The sequence below is a fragment of the Siniperca chuatsi genome, linkage group LG11 (assembly GCF_020085105.1).
Source record: "Siniperca chuatsi isolate FFG_IHB_CAS linkage group LG11, ASM2008510v1, whole genome shotgun sequence".
Lineage (NCBI taxonomy): Eukaryota > Metazoa > Chordata > Actinopteri > Centrarchiformes > Sinipercidae > Siniperca > Siniperca chuatsi.
In genome coordinates this window covers 11,425,419-11,444,371 of record NC_058052.1, presented here as the reverse complement: position 1 = coordinate 11,444,371, position 18,953 = coordinate 11,425,419, and the positions used below count along the sequence as shown (strand labels likewise).

The window sequence follows — 18,953 nt, the reverse complement described above, 5'->3', positions numbered from 1 at the left end:
CAAGCCAATATGTTGTAGAAAACGGGACGCCTCAGGGGAGTGTAGTAAGTCCAACATTATTTTCCATTATGATAAATGATATATTTCTAAATATTCCAATGGATATGGGGAGACCGCTGTTTGCAGGGGCTTTGTGGAAAGAAAATGGAGAAATGCTGAACACATAGTTAGGAAAATGCAGGAGGAATTAATCAAGTTGAAAAGTGGGGAACAAAATGGGGATTAAAATTTTCAGTGGAAAAACAAAAGCTATGTTCTTCACAAGAAAGAAACTCAGGGATTGTAATTTGAAATTGTATGGAAATAAATTAGAGAGTTGAGTTTTTGCTTTTTGGGAGTGTATTACTGAGATTAACATGGAGAGAGCATATTAGATATGTAGATAATAAATGTAAAAAAAGTGATAAATGTCATGAGGTGTCTTGTAGGATTGGAGTGGGGAGCGGATTTTGCATCTCTAAAATATATTCATGTAGCCTTAATAAGATTAGACTATGGAAGTATCATATGGGTCAGCAGCAAAATCTGTGCTAGCACACCTGGACATTATAGAAGCTCCAGCTCTAAGAGCGTTTAGGAGCAGTTAGACCTTCCCCAGTGTGTGCACTCCAAGTTGAGGCAGGTGAAATGCCACTGGGGTCATGTCAGAAACTCCTGGTGGCCAACTACTGGTCAACCTAAGGGGGCATGGAGATAGCCATCCAACAAAAAGGGTACTGCAGACATGTTGGGAGAAGGAGCGGACACATAAAGAAAGCTTTGGCTGGACAGGAGAGCAAATAGCAAACCATATGGGAGTATATGATAAAGAGTTTTGTGAAACTGCGGTGTGGCCTATTAGACCTGTCTGGGAATTAGAAAATCCATGAGTAGATCTGGAATCACTTAAGATTAAGCACAGTAAGAATGTGGAGACAGTGTTGGCAGTAATGCGGTCGTAAACCTCGAAGAAGAAGAAGAGAAAAGAAAAGAGCCCGTCTTAACTGCATGGGGCGGGGTGCGGAGAATAGATGTTGCCTCATCCCGCCGCCGTCCGCACGGTTGTCGGTGAACACGGAACTGCTATTAGAGCTGCGCTCCATCTCTGCAGACACAAGAGGGAAAGGCGTACTTTGAAACGCCAAAGACATTAATATCATTTTGGACTGACTGGCGTTTGTGTTGCCACTGATGTGAGTAACCGTGCCGCTTCTTCGCTAAAACAGCTCTCTAACGAAGCACTGAGCCGATGAAATAGCAGCTTCCTGAGCTAACAGTAGACATTTGTCCCAACGTTAACTGTTAGCTTGCTAGCTAGCTAGCGTTAGCTGCCCTGCGAAACAATTATCTGACTGCTGGACTCGATAGCTAAGCATGTCACGTTAACAGTAGCAAGTGATACAAAATTAGGACTGACGTGTAATGCTGGTATTACTGGTTAGCAGACAGCTAACCGCTAACGTTACAATACTGCAGGTTGTTGTCAACGAGGTCAACTTACGGCTAAAAACAAAAAATTGGGAATTGGGGTCCTTGTGTAACATGAGAACAACTTTGGGGGTTCAGGTTTCCGCTCTGATATGTCAAACATAAACGTGTTTTTTTACCCCTGCATATTTGTTAATTAACGATAGCAAGCTGTTGACGTCAAAGACCCCGACTCACCGGTGGGGACCATGTAGTCTTATTAGCCACACCCCACATGAAAAGGGAATGTTTTGTGTCCTTGGTGCTCATTTGAGAAGTTTTTTGGTAACGTTATATTGTTAGTTATAAAGGTGACAGTTGGAAGAGGTGTGATCATTCGCAGACAGGCTAATGTTGTGCTAACTTCTGCCGAAAGTAAACTTTTTCTCATTTTACTTGGGAACGTTATTAACCTTGCAGGTGAACCCATGGGTGTCTCTGGACCCCAGTTTTTGGAAATTGTGGGGTCTGGGCAAACTGAGCTGTCAGCTCTGCCATTACACAATAATCATGTTGGTTTACCAATTTGTGGCACCTTTGCTAAAATTTTGTACCAGCCTAAACTCCCTTTTGCCAATTCACCTGCAGTACACACAGTCTTACCACTTGTGTTTATTAACTTGATATTCCAGTTGGGCAGTGAGAAATGTTGTTTGTCTGTCCAGTGTATTTGGTCTTATTCTGATAAACCTTCAGGTAATAATCCCAAATAATGGATAAATGAACATTGCTCACATTTTTAAAAATACTTTTGTCAACTTTAATTAATCAATCAACTTGTAAGAAAGTTGTCATCAAGCAGACCTGCCTAATGATCTATGCAATGTCTGAAAGTTTCCAAATTGGTGACTATTGTTTTCATGAGACACTGAGGGTAGAAGATAGACATGCAAACGCCTGTGCTCCTGGTACTCCTGACAATTATCCCCTCTCTCTGTTTATATTTACCGCTCAGAGGCAGAAAACATCCCTGAGCAACAGAGGAACTGCAAAGTTTAGCGTCTTAAAACTGCCAAGTTTACTATTGTTTGAGAGGAATGCATCACTAGTTTCAACTGAGGGCATAAAACATACATTTTTAGTGCCTCATGCTGTTGAGCTGACACTGTCCACTCATATTCTTTCCCTTTTTAGTTTTTTTAGGATGCGATGATCCAAGTACTGTATCAAGTAGTGTTCACACCAAATATATTCTCTGCAATCAATGTTTCTCTTATGGGCAGCTCAGCATATCACTGTTAGGTGGCGGAGAATGTTGATGACCAAGAGTGATATTGATTTACCAGGTCAGTTCCAGGTCTCAGTGTACCTTGTCACCAGATTGAAAGGGCTGAATGTGATTCTGGATTGTGCTGTGGGACTGGCTGGACTGACTGATTTTTAAAATGAGGAAAATGAATGTCTTTAAACACTTGTGACTTGTCCTGTGCTTTATTCTATCAGGTAGGCAGCATTGGATTTAAAATATAGTCCTACTTGGCTGGGGTTTGGTGTAGGATATGCTTTGTAGGGTTCAGCGATTTTGGACAATAATTGAACATTTATCTTGATAACAATGAATGAAAAACTATGATCAAGGGAACCTGAGAACTATAAGTCTGCATCATATAAACTGTTGGATGATGTTTTAAATATGGCAAAGTGTTAGCATTATTATTAGCACTTCTAATGTTTAGACCTGGGTATCGCCGCTGATTTCCCAAATCTATTCGATTCTGATTCACAAGGTCGTTTCGATTCAATATTGATTTGGTTAGGGACATTTCAGTAACAATACCAATTTTGCTTGGATATGAAAGAGATTCTCAGAGAACTAATGCTGTAAATTGTACAAGGAACCCTCTAACCTGGTGCATTATTAAAAATATGAATGTTTACATTAAGAATTCAGCCGCCCTAGTGTTTCCCCAACCATTATATTATAAATAAATATATAGATATTAAGAAAAAAAACTTGACATTTAAGGTAGAAATAATGTCCCTTAATCATCAAGTATTGCATTTCTAAATGTTGTGGTGTTATTTTCATGTTTAAAGGAAAAAAAGAGATTGTTTGATGACTGTTCACTCAGTCAGTCAGAGGTCTGAGAGAAGCTGTATACCTGAATGGCAGATTTTCATTCGACTCTCAAAACCTCCGTGATACATGTCAATTAGCATAATATGTTGTAGAAGTTTTGTGTTTTTTACGCTTTAACATCGCGTGGTTATGTATCAACATTTATAAGCACTGTTTCCATCGTCTTGCGTTTGGCGCATCTATGGGCTGTTTATAGCTCAGAAAGAGTTAATCAAGCTGGCAGCACAACACGTGAAAGCAGCCACATCTGTAAAATTTCCCTTAAGTATTCGAGTATTGCACTCTTGGTAGCCTTCCGATCCGCCGGCTGCAGCTCGGGGGAAAGCGACTACATCCCAGTATCATACATCAAAGAAATACTGGCAAACACCAGATTCTGACGTGGGTGTTGTTTCTTCCTCTCTTTTTAGCTACCTAGCTAATGTCAATCTGCTTGTCACAGAAACAAAACCCACCCGCAGCGTTTTTCTCTCTCGCCGCACAAGCGCTTCATTCAAGCGCGTCTCTGCCAGAAAAAAAACACTATAGCTTATGGACACAAAGATCGATCTCTGATTTTATTCATCGAGAAGATCGATTTGAATCGGAAAATCAAATTTAAAAATAATAATAAATTAAACCCAGCCCTTATAACTTATAATGTTGCACCTTGCTTCATGGATGTAGAACAAAGGCAAGAAAAGGTGGATGATGATGACTTGATGTTAAATGCAGGTTGTTGTCTTTTAGGGGCGAGTCTTTCAGAACCACCTTGAGAAAACTTTTACCAAATTGAACATGTCCATCAGTAACCCTTAAAATCACTATTGATATTTTTTCTGTTCATTTCCCAGCTGTGAAAAAATAGAATAATGTACTGTTCACCTTGCTAAAACCTGGATGGTCAAGAGCTCCAACACACTTAGACTGATGCCTCATTATTGCTTGCTTTTCCTAAATCTCCCTAAGCCATTGTCCACTGCAGGTGTGTGTTCCTGCATTTGTAACTTTTTGAATGTAAGGTGAGAGATGTCTCTACCAAAGGTAGTGGTTACCATATTTAAACACACTTGTATTAAGACGGTGTAGTCCCTCATTCGTCCAGGAGTGTTCTATCGTAGAAAAGGTTTCAGTCGTAGTCATCTGGACACTGTTTTCAGAATCAAGACGTTTCGGCTCCCATCCGGAAGTCATTCTCAATTGTGAATAAATGGGACGGGAACTAGAAATTTAAGCTACTCTGCGTTACATAAGCCCTGCCCTCAGGAAGGAATCTACCTGAGTATCTGTTAATAGCTAGTTTCACCTGAAACTGACCTAATTGTTTCCAAGATGGCCCAGTAATCAGGCCTGTTGTTTTCTGGCTGCACCTACCTCATCACTGTTAAGTAGTTATTACACACTTGTAATAACAAGGTCCTCTTCAGTACTCTGCGAAGATTGATTGTACAGATGGGGGTTGTAGCTGTAGTGTGGCTCACTGCTTTTCATTCAAGATAAACACATTCACATTCCCAGTGTCCCCTCCCTGACCAAAAAGTTCTGACAGGTTGATGAGAAGAAAGAGAGCATCTGTGTGTCTCAGCTGTAAAAATCTATTTTCTGTACAAGCTCCAAGCAACTGGGGATTTCACAGATCATGGGTAACTCTCACTTTGAAAATGATTAATTTCAACTCGGTTGACATATTTCAAAGGCCCAGGAAGACATTAATTACACTAGCCTAAATGGGCAGTCCTCAGCTAGCAGCACAGAGTTAAATAGATCAAGAAAAACAGTTCTGTGTTTTGTGTTTGTCCCTCTGCGTCTTGTATATTTAGGCTTGTCTGGCATGTGTGTGTACATATTTGTGTCATGCTTCATCATAAACATAAAACCTCTAAATACATTTCAAGCAGATCTGATATAGGTATCAACAAATTCTCTCAGGTCAGCATTTGAGAAATGATTAATAAATTATAGTCTCAATTCTTTATTTTGTTATTTACAGATATGGATATTTGTTCATGTTGTTTGGTACTTAATTAACATTACATTACACAACATTCATTTGGCAGATGCTTTTTCTCAAAGCGACTTACATTGAGTGTATTCAAACCATAAAGGAGCAAGAGCTAGACATCATCCAAAATTGGAAGTGTATCCCTTTTAAACAAATACTTGAAAGCATGTTCAGTAGTACAGGGCAAGTGCTTAAAGATTATTTTTTTTGTACCATCATCTGTTATTAAAGTTGTTCTGTTGCACTGATTAGGTTTTTAGTCTCACTGGTATGTATAATATCTTTGGCACCAGTCTTTTAGCATCAGGCTATCTTCAGCTCCACAGAAACGGTGTGCATGCATGCTTGCTGTTCCCCTCAGTCCCCACTGTCATGGGCTGCTGAACACTCCAATTAGCATATGCCATGTCTTCTTTTATCTTTCTGCTGAATCAGTTTGACATTCGGTGTCTGAATTGTTAATAGGATATCGACAGGTGGCAGCTTCAGGCCTCAGTGGGATGAACTCCTCTGTCCTGTCCTTTGTGCACACACGGGAGCTACAGATGCACACCAGTAGTCCCTTGCTTAATTGTTAATCATCTTTCCGTGACACTGATGAATTAAGCAACAGTCTGGTTGAAAATGAATTTCTGGAGCTTAGCTACACTGGTGGCAATTAGTTTTATCCTTGCTTTCTGTTTATTAATTGAGGTGTGTGAGGATTCCAGGACATTTATGCATTGACTGTTGAATGAACTGTTGAGTTTTGCCTGCAGTGCAGTATGAAGACAGATCCCATAAGTGCACTGCTGTTGTTCTAAGCTTTGCCTCTTGAGATGAGTGTTAATTTGTTTTTTGGTTAAATTCTTTCATATCCTTACCTAAGACTTCTTATGACTGGAGAAAGAATGTTCTTAGCAGTGTGCCCGCTTCTACGTGGCATTCTGATCAAATAAATATATTGTGTAGTTTGAAACAGTTGTATCCTCTTATTTGTCAGTATTTGCAATAACAGAAGCAGATCTATGCCATCTATTATTCCTTTTTTTTTTCCTGTCACATGCCGGACAAAATGCCCTAAAACTAAATTGTAGAGCATCCTCTAATTTTTGAACAGTACAGTCCTATGCAGGCCCTGTCTCACCACGTCTGTATTCTTTTCTCTCTGCAGGATGTTCCGCTTGCGGGCGTTGTCCGCAGTTTCGGTGGGGCTAGCACAGTTGTCCCGGCGCTACCACACTGGAGCAGTGCGAGGGTCTGGCCGAAGGAGGCTGATGCTGGCAGCCCTGGCTGGGGTGACTGGTGTGTCTGCTAGTGCTGGGCTGCTCTGGAAAAGGTAGGACTGGGCCCATTAATAACTTGTGTGCTTCTATGTACTACTGAGAAAGTAATAATGGCCTTCAGATACTTCAGTTGAATTCAATTTAAAAATACTTTATTTGTCCCTTATGGGGCAATTTGAAGCAAGCTGGTTTGCAAACATAAAAACTAGGGCTGCCCCCGATTTTCTTAGTCGACTAGTAGTCATTAGTTCAAGCCATTAGTCGACTAGTCGTCAAACGTTTATAATATTACATTAATTATTTAAATTTATATTTCTGGGTCATCAGAAAATGCTTTGAGTTCCAGGGCTGAGAAAGAATGTTACTTGTAACAATGTTAACACATCACAGAGAAATACAAAACCGTAATAATGAGCCTTTAAAATAAAAATTTTACAAGGGGCACGAAGCGAGACGCCTGTTGTTAATGGTAAAAGCGGTAATGATTCTGAATATATCAACTGTAGAAAGAGGGTAGCCATTTGGCTTACTTCGAGCACACTCACACCAAGCCATGGATGTAGTAAAATGCCTTTGTTAATTAGGACATTTCACAGTATTCTGATTCTGAATATGTTGGAATAACAAGCAAGGAGACTGAACATTTTGTTAATTTATTTCAACACAGTATAACATCACACAAGTTTTGTTGTTCAAAACATAGAATAAATAACTTATCAGTACAATGGAAGATGTATAACGTTACTTACAAATGAACTTGCTACAAACTCACTCCTCTACTGCTTCACACCTCACGCTGTGTGTTCGTCGTCCCTGGAGGCAGAGTCCTGGTCAGAGCTGCTGTAAATCACCTCGTTACTGTATTCCCTGTCGTCAAATGACCTTCATCGGTTTCGGAGGCTGTGTTCGGCCCCGGTTTCGTAGGAGGTTGCTAAGCCCAGTTCTGGTGCTCATTCTGGCCCCGCTCCCTGGCAATATGCCCCACTGGGTCCTCTGCCACGGGCCTGAAAACTTCTCCTCCCGGCGGTCCAAAGCTCCTATGCTAGCGGTGTAAGTAAACCAAGACTTCCTTGGTACTAGGAGCTTCTAGTCCAGGCAGAGTCAGCTAATAGGACTGCTAAGTTAGCTAACTAGCTAATGGCAGCTAATACAGTTAGCAGCAGTGCGCAGGTAAGTGACTTCCTGGGTTACAAGAGAAAATGTCCATGTTTCAACAATCACGAATGCAGTTTGAGCGTTGTTTTTTCATTTATTCTTTTATTTTATTTATTTATTTTTTCAGCAACTACCCCAAAAACTTGGTCGACTAAGACTCTTCTCATCGACTAACAGTTTAGTCAACTATTGGGGGCAGCCCTAATAAAAACACACAAAGAATTCAACTTTGGAGTTGCTTTGGAGTGCCTCGTCTTGCGTCTTTCTCTAGACAATTGCTTCTCTTCATACCATGACTTGTAAGCTCTTCTATCTGGCATGGGCCCCATTAAATGAACAGACCTTGATCTACGTTAGTAGATTAGGATTTGTTTGCAGTGCAGTATTCGATAGCAGTTTGACTTTTGAGCACATGCCAAATTTGATTCCCCAGCATTACACAACTATTGGGGAAACCACCCCATGAAGTTGCTTACCTGCATTTTTGTTGACATTCCAAGTCACCACCCCAAGGGTGTCACAAAGTTTTTATGGCTAGCCATTACTAAGTAGGTGTGTAGTTAAGGCAAAGCGGTGGAGAGTGCGTTGACGTGAAAGCTCTATGGGGACAGAATGACTGTGCTGCAGGAGGCAGAGTGATGGATGATGCCTCAGGGCATTTGAGGCTGATGGGACGAGACTGTTCCAGGCCTTCACCCCAGGCTTCATTCTCCTTGTGTCTCATTAAACTGAATTATTCAACCTGCCCCAGACAAATCCAGCTATTTATTATTATTATTCCAATTTTCAATTTAGTCAGAAAAATGGTCAAGTGGGACTTTGCCATGGTAAACCTCTACGCTGTGTACAGACAAGCAAAACACAATGTAGCACATAATCTCTCTCATTCCCTTTCTCTGTTTTAACTCTGTTTAGCATCATAGCAACAGTACATACTTAGCTGCAAAACATAGTCAGCTACATACTTCCTCGATTCTACTTGAGACCAGAGCAAAACACAAAGACATTTTGCAAAACTTAACCTTCTTGATAGATGGCATAAAAATGTCCCTGTTTCTTTGTTGAAAACTAGAGCATATGCAGATGCAGGGCCATCCGTTCGACACTCTGAGCAACCAGGCGGAGAGGGACCTGATTTCGTGAGGGATACAGATTCTGAGACAGAGTCAGAGAAATCAGTGGAGGCCAGCAGTGGAGACGAAGACGCAAAGGATGAAGGTGTTGAGGGGAAAAAAAAGAAGCCACGCTCTGGATTCCGTGACCGCAAGGTAATCAAAAAACAATAAACATTCTATGGAATGCTATTTTATTCAATATTGAATGTTAAATAAATAAATACATAAATATGCCTATGAAATTAATAAATGAGTCAATATAGTTCAGTAAATAAATAGGTTTTTATTTCATAATGCACATGTATTTATTTCATGGAACTATTTCATAATGCCACATTTCCATTTGTTATATTCAAATGAAGGGAGCGTGGTTATCTCACAGAGCTGCAAGACTCCTCAGAGTCAGTCGACTGAGGCCGTGTGATGTTGCCGAGTGATGTTACAGAGGTGGTTTTCTTGCGGGGTTTGGCTCCTGGCAGCTTGCTCTGCCTCAACTCTCGGTGACTTATAGAGTTTCCTGATGTACAGATAACTTTACTTGTTACTAAAAAGTAACTGCTGAATGCCACTAATGTTAGCTGCCGTTAGCTAGTTAGCTGTGACGCTAGCTTTCCTATTAGCTGACTCTGCCTGGACTGGGAGCTCGGAGCACCTGGGGAGTGTTAGTGTTTATGCCTTTAGCACAGGAGCTTTGGACCGCCAGAAGGAGGAGGTTTTCAGTCCCTGGGCGGTGGGACATACCGCCATAACCGAGCTTAGCATCACGGCCAACTGAGCTAACTTAATGTTAGCTATTTAGCAGCTACCATTAGCACCAGTTAGCAGTTAACGTTACTCTAGTAAAAAGTAAAGCTGTCTGTACATCAGGAAATGGCATAAATCACTGAGAGTTGAGGCAGAGCAGGGTGCCAGGAGCCAAGCCCCGCAAGAAAACCACCTGGTACTTAGCTACTGTTGTCAAACTGCAAACTGGCCTCCATCTTCTCTTGAGGCTGTGTCCGGTCTTGCAGCTCTGTGAGATAACCACCACCAACGTAAATGTGGCATTATGAAATAAAAGTCCCATGAAATAAATGAATGTGGCATCATGAAATAACACTATGAAATAAATAAATGTGGCATTATGAAATAAAAATCCAGTGAAATAAAAACCTATTTATTTATTTAATATTGAATAAAATGGCTGTAACATTCAGCCGTCCAGTCAGTCCAGTATTTAATTCACCCCTAGAATGGTGTTTTGAAAGCCCTTCCAATCAATGCCATATGCAAACACCAGTATATTTTGACAGAATATTGTACGGAGACACACAAAGGAAATGAGCATGCATTGCTGCTGTCATAAAGAAATGCACCACCCGTAAGATTTGATTGCTGTTAATTAGGCAGCCGGTGACAAAGGAGCAGCAGCAGAAGGAGAACAGAGGGTCTTTGATACAATGCCAAATAAGCAAAGTTTGTAGCTCTGCATATTATTGTTGGAGGACCAGGGAGAAGGAAGGAGCAAGACCTTTGAACAACAGATACATTTTTTTCAAAGGAAATGTGATGCAATGGATGTAAAAATTGCACAATCACTCTTGCGTCAGCAGCAGTCGTAGTCTGCTGAAAGCATATAGATGTCTAGGGAGCAAACTATTCTTGTGAATCCCAGTACCGCAGGATTCACTAGTGTGTTGGTAAAAATAGGTTGTTTGTGCCAGCTCACTCACGTTGTCAAATAAAGAGTCTAGGTTTGACCAAGTGTACTGTCCAACGTAAATTCTGTGTGTATACGTGTGCAAATGTCCGTGCATGTCCATCAGTGCTTCAGGCTGAGACTACCCTTGAAATGGTCGAATGTTGATGGAGTTTTACAGTATGTGTGGTGGGAAATACTTACACACGTCTTTAGGACATTTATTTTGAGTTTTAGGTCCTTCCATATATTTTTTTTCTTTACTTTTTTTCAAAGGCAATAGGGACTTTCTGAATGATATCGTTTCAAATGCAAAATTATGCAGCAGGAGGGAATTTTCACTCTAATATGTGTTTAAAATTCAGTGCTTTCACCCTCTTACTTTTAAACTGATTTACCACTCTTGTCTCAGATGTTGCACAACAACCTTTGAAAATCTGAGGACAAAATGAATAAATAACTGGTGTGACTTGAATTTTTTTTTTTTTTATGGAAAAGAGAGCATAAATGGCTGAAAGCTCTAAAGAACAGGCTTGAGTCTCCATTATTGTGGGTGATATTGAGATCAGTAGCCTGTAAATCTGAGGAGATGATAGCGTATCCTGGGCTTTCCATCAGTCAGGCTCTCTGGCTTTTCCACATGACTGTCCTATAACCTCTCATCCATACACTGATGGTTGCCTCTTCTGGGGGACATGCTCCTGGTGATTTCCCTAAAGACCAATAAGGTCTGCTAAAGAGGGGGAACCAACACGGAAGCATGTAATCATCATCAGACTCAACAAGAGAATCTAGTTTGAGCAAAGTCTGTATATCTCTCTCATTCTTTCTGTTATCAAATTGAAGTGGATAACAGCCTCAAAAAGTTGAAACTGTAAAATGTATTTTACTTTTCCCACAGGCAGTTTGTCTAGTGTACACAATCATTCAGCGTCACATAAAATAACCGCCTGTGTGGGTTACAGCTGAGCACAGCTCCCAAACAGTCACCACTCTGTCAATTTCTGTTTGAATCTCTGCTGAAAAGCAGATGGCAGTGTCAAGACAAACATTGACGTGGCTAATATGTGTATCAGAGCTGAATAAATTTAGTTTTTTGTATTTTCCAAAATGTTGGACTTTGGTATATCAGTGATGCAATGCTGTTAGCCTTATGTGTGGTTGTTGCAGCTTTATGTGGCTGTGGTAGTTCTGAATGTATCCCCTCATGTTAACCTGTCAGTCAGACCGATCCTGAAAACACTATTTCCTCTTTTGATTATGTGGTAGTTGAGTCAGGAGGTTAATATACCTCCCCATCAGGACTGACAGCTTGTTTTCCTGCCGCCACCTGCTTCTTTATTCTGGTCACTCCTTCACCCTGTCCACACTCTCTTAACTCCCCATCAGATTATTTACCTTGCTATACACAGGATTGGAATATTACTGGATCTATGATTTGGTTGATGTTTAGAGTTAGATTAGAGTGGTGCTCATGCCTGATGTGTGAAATGTCATGTCATTAATTGGCGCTTCCTGTCTGGTTGGCAGGTGATGGAGTATGAGAACAGGATAAGAGCCTACTCAACACCAGACAAGATTTTCCGCTACTTTGCCACGCTGAAGGTCATTGGCGAGCACGGAGATACTGAGGTCTACATGACGCCCCAGGACTTCATACGCTCCATCACACCTAACGAGAAGCAGCCTGAGAGTGAGTCTCCTCTCTTTCCTTCCACCACCTGTGCCACTTGCTTCATCAGTGGCTTCTTTACACCCACTGGCATGCTCCAATTATTTTTCATGATTTTCACTCTGTTTTTCTTTATTCTTTGAGTCTGGTTCTGTAGATTCAAGTAAATGTTTAAGCTGATTCTGCTCCTCATCCAAGATTTTTAAAATACACCCTGGCGTGTGTCACAGTACATGTGACATTCAGGTAGTTTATCGTCATCACTATTCCAGTTAGCGTTGCTGAGATCATATCGCTCCACTGGTAGAGCATTACCCAACACAGCCCCTCGTCCAGCTATAGGAACACTTAGCACAGGCTTGGCAGTTCAGGACTCATGATAGTTAATGGTATAACGATCCCCCTGACCGTGTTCACAAGTATGAAGGGATGCGGGGAGGGGGCAGAGTGACAGGGCTGTCCGATCACGCTGAGTTGAGGGAATCACAGCACGGCAGTTGGTGTATCAATTACCAGGTTCAAACCAGAGCAGATCTCAGGCGTCACACATGGAGCCAGTGAGAGATATTTGATCTTCAGCCATGGGAGTGTTGGGAAGGCAGTGAGCTTAATTTGGCATAGACATGTTTCAGCACCACTCGCGTCGTTATCTGTCATTATCCGGTTATTCAACACTAAAATTCAGTAAGATATGTGTGACATTTTATTGTATGGGAGTATATTAGCCTCTATCACAGACTTGCGGTTGAATATTCAGTGTGTATTACATCCTGTGCATTCATTCACAGTAAAGGAGGTAAGCCTGCAGTTAGCACTTAATAAGGAGTTAGCTGGGCCTGTCACGTCTGCCCTGCCTTTCCTGCTCACCTCAGCACTTCCATCTGTTAACCATGCTCAAGACTTGGCCTAGCTTGGCCCCCATTGGCCTTCCATTCTTAGACCCAGTACATCTCCTCCCCACTTCATGATTCCCCAGCTCTTCTTATCTTTATCCTGTTTTTACCCCTTCCAAACTGAAATTAAACTAATGATGAGCTGAGCTCTGTTGAGTAAGAGAAGGTTAAAAAAAGCAGATGAAAAAGCCAAGAGAAACTGCAGTTTACTTCATAGTCATTTCGCTCTCTTCTCAAAGCCCCCAACCTAAGTGTGGTTAACCAACAGATTCCCTGGTCAATTAAAAATAATAATGGTTTGATAAATTAGTCTGCTTCTGTTGTTTTAATGCTCAGCAGATTTTCTGGCCCATAGATGATGAATAACCCATGGACCTCATAAAAAATGTATAAGATAGTTTTAGCCCCCCCTTTTTATTTTGAATTGTCCGTTTGGACAGGTTCTGGACTTTGTCCAAGTTCATAGGCTGGATCCTCAGAAGGACAAGGTACACTTAGCATCCCCAAATCTGACAGTCCAGCCTCACAAAGACCAATACTCCTGGTGCTTCAGGTGGTCCTTATCAACTCGTTAAGTTAAAATGTGAATTTTCTGACTTGGGTGTTAACAAACAGATTGTGGAATAGTAAGGGCTGCTGGATAGACCAGTTGTGTCCTTTCAAATGTGGGTAAAAAGAGGCTGCCTTTTCCAGGGGCATTTGAAACAGCCTTTGAAATGGGATAGACCTTGTTGGCCCGGCATTTGGTCTAGAGATGTGTGCTTAAGCTCAGCAATCCAGCCCCTGAATTGGGAATCTCTGTTGATTTAGGGAACTGACCTGAAGTTAAAATATTATTGACTAAGCAAAAGAAGAAGGCAGTAGGCTATTTGCAGAGGTCTTTGGTGATTAGTAGGTCTGTAATGCTAATGAAGCCAACTTCAAACAAAATTCCGATGTTCACTTAATTAGTGTTAAATTTAATGAGATTATACTCTAACCATTGCCCACAAAGTTAATCTGATTTGAGACAGGTTCAGGAGGCTACTAGTCTTTCTTTACGCATGTTTCATTGAACAGATGAGAACTGCTGTCTCACACAAGAGTTTAGAAAATAATCACCCCAGCAATGTGTATTAGTTTGAATTACATTAGTTTGGAGGTAGGATTGTCATTTCTGCGCAAAAATTCACAACTCATGTTTGAAGTATATTTGAATAAGTTTAGTAAAAAGTGGGGAAAATCATATTTCATATCATCCTTGCAGGGAGCAGAATTGTAGTCAGCTACAATATGAATTAATGCTTTTTGCATAGAAAGACATGACACAAATAAAGCTACAGTACGACTGACAGGACAAAAGACCAGTGCACAGTGACTCATTTTACTACTCATTTTCATCTGATCCATATGTGCGCTTCATTGAAATCATTATTCATTGTGTAAGCATGATATAGTGACATTGATTTCTGATTAACCCAAAGACCTTGAGATACATAATAATATACCTTAAAGAATATAAACACTGGCAAGCATACTATTGATCTTAGTGTGCGCTTCTGACCTGGATCTATAAAATAAACCTTGACTGAGAACTTGATCCTAACTGATAATCAGAAGAGTCAAAGCTGAATGCTGATAATTGTTTATTTTAAAGAATTTGCAAAATGGAAATGGGTTGTTAATGACTATTATTAATCTCGAGCACATGTCAGTGATTGCCAGAGGTTCGGTAATGACACCAAGTAAATACATTTGCTCTGCTTCATGCTAGGCATAAATCTTGATGCCCCATCTGTGTAGATAGTCTCTCATCTCGTTTGTTATAATATTTGTCTCCTAATCTTTATGTCTATTTATTTTCTCTCTCTGTCTTTTTCAGGTCTAGGCCTGGATCAGTTCATTGTGAAGCGCTATGATGGGAAGGTAAGAAATGGGCGTCTTGGTAGTAAACGGTCAAGTTAGCAATCAGCAGCAGGGAGGTTTTAGAATTGTCTTAGATATGTTTCATCCCTGGTTCATAAATTCAGTTTGAAGTAACTGTTGTTGGATTTCATAAATACACTGTAAACTAAATGAGTATTGGATTTCCCCAGAAAGCTGTTTTCTAATAACATATAATTAGAGCTTATTTCTTTTCCCACTACACAACTTGCCTGTCTACCAGAGGGGTTTATTCCCTAGAATGGCCAATGTCAATAATGACTTAATGAATCACTTCATCCAAAATACAAAAAAATAAATTTCTCACTTACCCCAATTACCCATGGTGGTGTCCAAGATAATTTCAGTTTTAAACTTCTGCCACTACCCCAATACAACAGAGGTGAATAGAAATGTGCTTGTGTGCCTTAAAGCACAGTAACATGTCTTTGCAGAAACAATATTCCCGTTACTCTGAATAATCCACAGACCTCCCTCTTCAGTAGTTTACTTTTTTCTGTAGAAAGTAAGTAGTTCTAGGTAAAAATCAACATTCAATAAAAATGTTAAAATCAATATATGCTTTTTATCTTTTCAAAATTGTCAGAAGTCCCTTAACTTTTAAATATTTATCCTATTTTCATACAGAAATGTTAAGCAAAAGACTTGATAAATGAGGTTTTGTAATCCCCAGAATACAGTAAGGGTTTTATCTGTTATTGCCTTGGATTTTAAATATGCAAACCCAGAGAAGGAATTAAAAGTGAGGTTGTGAAAAGTATGGTCTTAATTCAGTGCAGTAGGGTGGGAATTGTTAATTAAATGAAGTGAAAATTAAGTCAGAAATATTATCTCTCAAAGAAAACAAATCCATGTAAATCGACTTATAAGTGGGCTTAATTTATCAACGCATTGATAACTTTTTGTGTATCCTTCCATGTAAATTAACTGAAATTGTTTAGCAAATTTTATGAAGTATCTATTTCATCTTTTTTAAATGTCTTCTGCTGAACCCCAGTACTTATGAATGTGATAGTATATAATACCACGACAAAATCCTTAATATGAAATGCAGTATAAATCAAAGAACTGCAACATTCATTCATCTTTCACGCTGAAATGACATTTAAGAAAGTGGATAAATAGAACTGGAATGATGTATAAATTGAGGTGATAACTCAATGTCACAGAAATAAACAAATGCTCCTCAGGGGCAGTGAGGTTACGACACCATAAAAGATGACATATGGAAAGAGATAGCAGAGAAAATAGAAAACGTCATTACTTTTTGTCAGCAAAGAGTGCAGAAATTAATAAGAAAAAATCTAAATAAAACTGTTAGAAACTCTATGATGCTATGAGAATGTTAGCTGGCATTTCTGGGTCCACTTTGTTGTCTGTTGGTGTATTTGACCTATTTCTGTTGATATCTGGCAAAATGTGCACAAGCTGGTGTCACACTGAGATACTTCCATTGCAGGTACAAGTTTGTTTGTTTGTTTGTTTGTTTATTTATATATAAAATATAGTTTTATATTCATCCACAGTCAATATTTTGAAAATTTGGTCTCAAAATTAAAGTGAAAGGATGTTGTTTTTCACAGTCCATACCCTGTATACTGTGTTTTCTTTTGTCTTTGCTTTTGCTCCTGTTTTGCTGTCTGCTTCTCAACCGTCGACTCATATTATTTTCCAAACACAGTAATTGAGACTAAAGCAGATAATCAGAATATCTTGCTTTCCAAATATTGTTTGAGCTCTAAAAGTTCTGAAAAAGAAGAAATATATTGTTTTCAACCATTGCAGGGATCCGAAAACTATCTGCCTTCAATCTCAAAGCATTCAGTTAGTTAAAGTTCAGAAAAGATAGGCTTTTTAAGTAGTAGCTCCACACAAAATCATTAAAAGGGACATGTACAAAGCAGGCCTGCCCAGTCTATACCAGCACCTGAACTTTGGACTGGCTAGCTGTTTAGAGGCCATCAATATAAATCACCAACGTCATTATTTTCATTACTGCTTTCCTTGAAATTGATTTGTGACCATTACTGCCCTCTCACTGACCCCAGGGAGCATCTCTCACACCCAGTAGGCAACCATCATCATTCATTTAGTATTAGCTAATCATCAGTGTGATGATTGTAGTTTCTAACCTCATTACAAAATCCATCAGCCCCCATGCTAGTATGATGAAGTCTGTACCTCATCTCCATGTTGTAGTCAGATGAAAAACACCAAGTCAGTGAGGCTAAAGAAAGAACTCTTTGTCACAACTTCCCCCTTTTACTGTCTTCTGCAACTCAGTAGTGATTTCAGAACTTTGATTCACCCATATTTCAAAAGCATATTAACCAAAGAGCTTAGGCTATACATGAATCAAAAGTAAATTTGAAATTCTGTGCCGTCCTAAAATCAATATGGAACACTCTTCATTTATGGCCCTTGTCTGCTTATGTAAATGTCGTCCCTATCTCCAGGCCTCGTGTTTTCTTTATTTGCCTGGCAAATCTCATGGATACTGTATTTAGCTTTTGTTGTCCACTGAGATTTTCCAGCCATGGCCAGAGTGGCTCCCCTCCCTCCTTGGCTCTGCCCAACCTTTTTTTGTCCAGAGACATGTGCCTCCTCCTCATTGGCTTAATGGGCACCCCTAGCTTCTTGGAGGAGGAAAAATCCCTTACTGTGTCCTGTCAAGATGCCATGAAATGTGGTTCACATGCAACTTAAAACTGCATTGAATTAGACCTAGATGAAATGGCTACGGCAAGTATAGTGGCGCAATATCTGTAGTGTGTAAATCATGAAGTTTATGGAGGGTGTGGTAAAGTACAAGGGGAGTGTTTCAGCTGCAGGTTGGGTGGTAAACTGCGATGAAGGTCGATGGCAGACAGGTGTGCAGTATTGTGTGAGAGTAACATGAGAGCTCTCTTAAAAGACCTCTGTGTCTCATTACTCGTGGTTTTGTTTAAAAATAGCCAAGCCAGCTGAGATTTGGCACATACATACTGTTTGGCCGCAGTTAAGTGGAAAAGTGTTTAAAAGTGTATGTGTTTATAAACCTCTCACTACATCCCCCTCCCCACCACTTCCTGCTGACACTTATTTGTTCTGTATGTGAACATTACATGCCCTAAATGGTTGTTTAACAACTGCTGTTCATATTGACTCACCCTGTTTGTTTTATTTTTGTTTTCCTGTCCAGAAGAACACAGTTATTTTAGAAGCCTTTAAATGGGATTGCTTGTGTTTGCTCAACCAATTGTTTCATTGCACCTTTCTCTGCTGTTAATTCACTACATCGCTTTGTTTTCTTCTCCTACTCTCATCATGTGGACATGCTTTCAGCTGTCCTAATCTTATGTTGATGTGACCTTACGTTGCCATTGTTAACTGATGATTATTCTCTCGTGCTCTTATCAGCCGTCCGCTCTCATTCACGTAACAAGTAATCCCTCCATTTTCTCTCTCTTCCCTTCCTCGTGAATAACCATCATCCTCAACTCCCCGTCTCCCAAAATCCCCACTTTTTCTCTGTCTCCTCCCCCCAATCATTTCATCTACTGATCCCCATTCTCTACCCACAAAATCCCCATCCCTCCTCCTCCCCTCCTCTTCTGTCTCCCTCCCTCCCTCCCCATCCCGTTCTGCCCCTCCCTCTCTGCAGGACTTCTGGCAGGTATGGGGTGTGTGCCGAGCAGCATGTGTTCACTTGAATGAAAAACTGCACTTTGTAGTCACTACCTACTCCCTCCCTCTCATTTATACT

At 40.2% G+C, this 18,953-nt stretch overlaps 1 protein-coding gene across 3 annotated transcripts in view; it reads left to right on the top strand.

The window, feature by feature from the left end:
- The first annotated feature begins 922 nt into the window (after positions 1-922).
- The window catches only part of micu1 (mitochondrial calcium uptake 1), a 34,981-nt gene continuing 16,950 nt past the window's right edge, over positions 923-18,953 (top strand). Inside the window, exons 1-6 of one of the 3 annotated variants that reach the window (XM_044213994.1) lie at positions 928-1,172; positions 6,661-6,825; positions 9,000-9,195; positions 12,251-12,413; positions 15,147-15,190; positions 18,852-18,863. In XM_044213994.1, the coding sequence (XP_044069929.1) occupies positions 1,171-1,172; positions 6,661-6,825; positions 9,000-9,195; positions 12,251-12,413; positions 15,147-15,190; positions 18,852-18,863 (582 nt within the window). In that variant the 5' untranslated portion in view covers positions 928-1,170. Of the gene's footprint in view, positions 1,173-6,660; positions 6,826-8,999; positions 9,196-12,250; positions 12,414-15,146; positions 15,191-18,851; positions 18,864-18,953 lie in introns of all 3 variants that reach the window. The other 2 variants (XM_044213997.1, XM_044213996.1) reach the window with 2 other exon arrangements.